The following is a 4,807-nucleotide window of genomic DNA, read 5'->3' as shown; positions in this document are numbered from 1 at the left end:
TGTTAAAAACTTAAACATCAAAAAATCATTCACAATAGAAGAGAAAATGTGATTTTGAATTAAAATCCAAAATAGGAAATTAAACAGAAACACGGAATTCTCTTCAGATGAGAAATAATTTGTTTGATGCAATCAAGAGTTTGTTGTTTTGTTTGTTTGTTACTGATGTTGGTGCTTTTTTTTTGGTATTTTTTGTTTGTTAATAGATTTTTATAATAAAACTAAAAATTAAAGTGGATGTGTGCTGTTGTGGTTTTTGTTGTAGTCGATGTTGGTGTTTGTTGAATGTCGTATTTAAAACATAATTGGAGGTTCTGATCTTGGCTAGAGCTTGTCGAAATCTTTTGCGGCGAAAAGATTTAGAAGCATTTGCGGTGAACAATACCAGGACCAGATTCATCGTATTCTTGCTTCGAGATCCACATCTGTTGGAAGGTGGATAGAGAAGCCAAGATAGAACCACCGATCCATACGGAGTACTTTCTTTCAGGTGGAGCAATGATCTTAATCTTAATGGTGGATGGAGCCAAGGCAGTGATTTCCTTTTGCATACGATCAGCAATACCAGGGTACATGGTGGTACCACCGGACAATACAGAGTTGGCATACAAGTCCTTACGGATGTCGACATCGCACTTCATGATGGAGTTGTAGACAGTCTCGTGGATACCGCAAGATTCCATGCCCAAGAAAGAGGGTTGGAAGAGAGCTTCGGGGCAACGGAAACGTTCATTACCAATGGTAATGACTTGACCATCGGGCAATTCATAAGACTTTTCCAAAGAGGTGGAGGCAGCAGCGGTGGCCATTTCCTGCTCAAAGTCCAAAGCAACATAGCACAACTTTTCCTTAATATCACGAACAATTTCACGTTCAGCGGTGGTGGTGAAGGAGTAGCCACGTTCAGTCAAGATCTTCATCAAGTAATCGGTCAAATCGCGACCGGCCAAATCCAAACGCAAAATGGCATGAGGCAAGGCAAAACCTTCATAGATGGGCACTGTGTGAGAGACACCATCACCAGAGTCCAATACAATACCAGTGGTACGACCGGAAGCATACAAAGACAACACGGCCTGGATGGCAACATACATAGCGGGCGAGTTGAATGTCTCAAACATAATTTGAGTCATCTTCTCACGATTGGCCTTGGGATTCAAGGGAGCCTCAGTCAATAATACTGGATGTTCTTCGGGGGCCACACGCAATTCATTGTAGAAGGTGTGATGCCAAATCTTTTCCATATCATCCCAATTGGTGATGATACCGTGTTCGATGGGATATTTCAATGTTAGAATACCACGTTTGCTCTGAGCCTCGTCACCAACATAGGAGTCTTTCTGACCCATACCGACCATCACACCTTGATGACGTGGGCGACCAACAATGGAGGGGAAGACAGCACGGGGGGCGTCATCACCAGCAAAGCCAGCTTTGCACATACCCGAACCGTTGTCTATAACTAAAGCACCAGCATCATCATCACACATTTTGGCAGTTTAGAGTGTCTGTGATTAAGTTGCGGAGAGAGAGAGAGAGAGAGAGGAAGAGAAAATTGTTATATTTAAGTTCCATTTATTTCCTTATTCTTCTGAAAATCAAGAAGTTTTTTGCAAGAAATGGATAATTGAGTAAAATTTTCTCTTTTAACTTTTTTGAACAGATATTTAACTCTTTGACGAAAAAAAAATACATATGAATTTACGAGGATGCACACTTCGTTTTTGCAAAATTTTCGTACTTCGTTAAATTCCACGAATACTATCCGAATAAAAACTTTAATCAAAAATGTAGTTGATATAATTGTTGTTAAAAAAATGTCAAAGGAGTTTAAAGAAATATATTGTACACCGATTTATAGTGAATGAAATATAGAAAAAATAAAACTATATGACGTCTATAGACGTCATTTGAATCTACGAACATCTATAGCCGTCATTTACGTCAACGTGTTAATGAAAATTTGTATTTGAAAATTTAATGTAATTCGTTTGGTCCCTTTTGATTTCAGTTTTTGATTTATAAATTTTTAAATTGAAATTTACTTTTTTAATTTTTTTGGTTCAAATTTAAATTTTTTTAAGAAATATTTTAATTTAAGTTCGAATTTAATGCTGATCTTGTGCTTAACAGAAACTTATCTCAATAATTTTGAAAATCTTAAAAAACCTTAAAAAGCCATTTAATATTTAAAAAAGTTTTAAATTTTCTTTTTCAAAATTTTGGAAAATTCTTGAACTCATTAATTTGTTCAAATGTTATATCATTTAATAATATTTAGATAAAAATTTAAATATTTTTTGCAAATTTTTTCAATAATATTTTATCTAAAATTTTTGAGATTTCTTTTCACTTTTAAAGTTTTTGAAATTTTGAAATATTTAATTATAATTTTTAATTATTTTAAATATTTTTCAAAATTATTGAAATATTCAGTTTTATTTAAATGCTTTAAAAAAAGCCGCTTTCCATTAAATATTTGAGGTTATAGTTAACACCCAATTTACAGCACATTGCATAAGTCCACCGATCAGCATCTGTTGGTTATTTGATATTTTTAACGGAAAATTTTGTTCAAAGTTCAAAAACACACCGAAACACCATTTGAAATTTATTTTATTTATATTGCTCATTATTAAAAAATCCTTGCACTCAATTATCCTTTTGTTAATTGACACTTCAATATATTAATTTTTCTGTAATATTTTTTTTTAAATTTTCTTTAAAATAAATAACCACCTTTATCGGCCAACAAAACGAAAATGATTTAAATATAAAAAAATGTATTTAATCGTTGGATGGATCCTTGTTGGCGTCTAAACTCAACAACAAATGGATGTGCTGAAGAATTGTGTAGCCTTTATAAGAAACTTTTTTTTGTACTTCACACACGTACACTAACATTTACTCTCACACTAAGCCATACGTATATATGTATTCGAATTTGGCATAATAGTATGTGTGTGTTTTATATCTACGCGCCATTTCTCAAAATGTTTATAAAACACAATGTCTTCATTTTTGCATTAACATACACTAATGTAAAATTAAATGAGCAACACTTATACATTAGCATTTGCATAAAATAACGGAATTTTTATTGCATTATTTTGTGTATGTGTAATGAGATTTGTGCTGATGTATGTGTGTGAAAATCTAAAATAATTGATTAAAGTTTTTTCTTGTTGTTTTTTCTTTAGCGACAATGAGTATCAATCCAAATATGATCAACTTTTTTATTATACGAGTACTAAACGTTTTGTACCCTATATGGGGTGATTTTGGTTTTGTTTACGTAAGGTCCCATGATTAATTTTCTCGTTTGTCTTTTCCTTTGAAAATTTTGAATCTGTGATAATAATCGTCAAAAATCCACGTTCCTTTTCTCTCTGTTTTTATAACGTTTCATGTTTGATAGATTTGTCCTGGAACACGTATATATCAATCTTGGTCTAAACCGACCAGACATCGATAACAGCCCAAGATACGATTGCGCTTCATGCGTTTATCTCTGGTAGTCAAGGTCGGCGGATCTCTTTATATACCGAAGAGAGAGTTTATAGACCTTTTGACTGATATTTTCTATATTTAGAGGATTAGAGGTCACTCCTTCTAACGCCACCATTTTCTTTTGTTAGTAAAACAAAACTTGACCACCTTTTCAGGCGGTCTGAAAAATGCTAATGCCTGATTCGGTAGCTAATACATCGAAACAGGAGTTTTTCCGCACTACACATTTTATGGTAAGTGATTCCATTTTTTGATGTCGGGGAATTACTACACCATTTTTAACTGAAATTGGGAATATTCCACATGAAATTGAGAATTTCCATTTAATAATGAGAAAATTCCAAATGAAATTGTGATTTTCAATATGAAATTGAGAAAATTCCGAATAAAATTGAGAATTTTAATTTCAAATTGGGAAAAATCCAAATGAAATTGAGAATTTCAAATTAATATTGAGAAAATTCCAAATGAAATTAAGAATTTCCATTTCATATTGAGAATGTTCTAAATGAAATTGGGATTTTCAAGTACAAATTGAGAAAATTCCAAATAAAATTGAAAATTTTCATTTGATATTTAGAAAATTCAAATTGATTTTGAGAATTTCCAATTCATATTAAGAAAATTGCAATTGATTTTGAGAATTTTAATTTCAAATTGAGAAAATTCCAAATGAAATTGAGAATTTCTAATTAAAATAGAAAAAAATTCCAATTCAAATTGGGAAATACAATTTGAAATTGGGAAAATTCCAAATGAAATTGAGAAAATTCAATTGAAATTTAGAAATTTTCAAATGAAAATGAGAACCTTTTATGTTACATTACTTTAACTATGTATATAAAAAAATTTAAATCCAAGTATGTTGGATTATTATTTTTTTGGTCAAGAAGGCTTTTAACTTCATGTCAGGTTGGTGCCCGATCCGTAGTTTCAATGCCCACTTCACGCGGTCCTAACATACATTTAATAGGTGCAATTGATACCGGGGGTATCCTACAAATGGATACTCATACGGGATCCTTCAATGCCGAAAGTGCAAAAAATTGGGTAAGAGGTATTCTGGATAGATAAGAGGAACTAGGTAATGAGCTATCCGAACTGGTTCTGGTGTGCGACAATGCCCCTTGCCATAGCCGGTTAGAGCAACTATTCCAAAATTCTGCAGCAACACTATTGCGTATGAGTCCATATTCGCCGATGTTGAATCCAATTGAAATAATTTGGTCTAAAATCAAAAGCTGCGTTAAGTCCAGGATGAATGTACCTGATGTCAATGCCCCAAATGTCGGAGAGC

The 4,807-nt window shown here is 32.7% G+C and overlaps 1 protein-coding gene across 1 annotated transcript; it reads right to left on the bottom strand.

The window, feature by feature from the left end:
* Window positions 1–288: 288 nt before the first annotated feature.
* On the bottom strand, window positions 289–2,894 carry LOC111675454 (actin, indirect flight muscle). Its single transcript, XM_023436220.2, has 2 exons — window positions 2,740–2,894; window positions 289–1,508 (listed from the first exon to the last, which is right to left on the bottom strand). The coding sequence occupies exon 2, from the start codon at window positions 1,488–1,490 to the stop codon at window positions 360–362; it is 1,131 nt and encodes a 376-aa protein (XP_023291988.1). The 5' UTR covers window positions 1,491–1,508; window positions 2,740–2,894; the 3' UTR covers window positions 289–359.
* Window positions 2,895–4,807: the final 1,913 nt, after the last annotated feature.

The sequence above is a fragment of the Lucilia cuprina genome, chromosome 4 (assembly GCF_022045245.1).
Source record: "Lucilia cuprina isolate Lc7/37 chromosome 4, ASM2204524v1, whole genome shotgun sequence".
Lineage (NCBI taxonomy): Eukaryota > Metazoa > Arthropoda > Insecta > Diptera > Calliphoridae > Lucilia > Lucilia cuprina.
The sequence above is the reverse complement of the archived record's forward strand: the minus strand, read 5'-3'. Positions and strand labels throughout refer to the sequence as shown.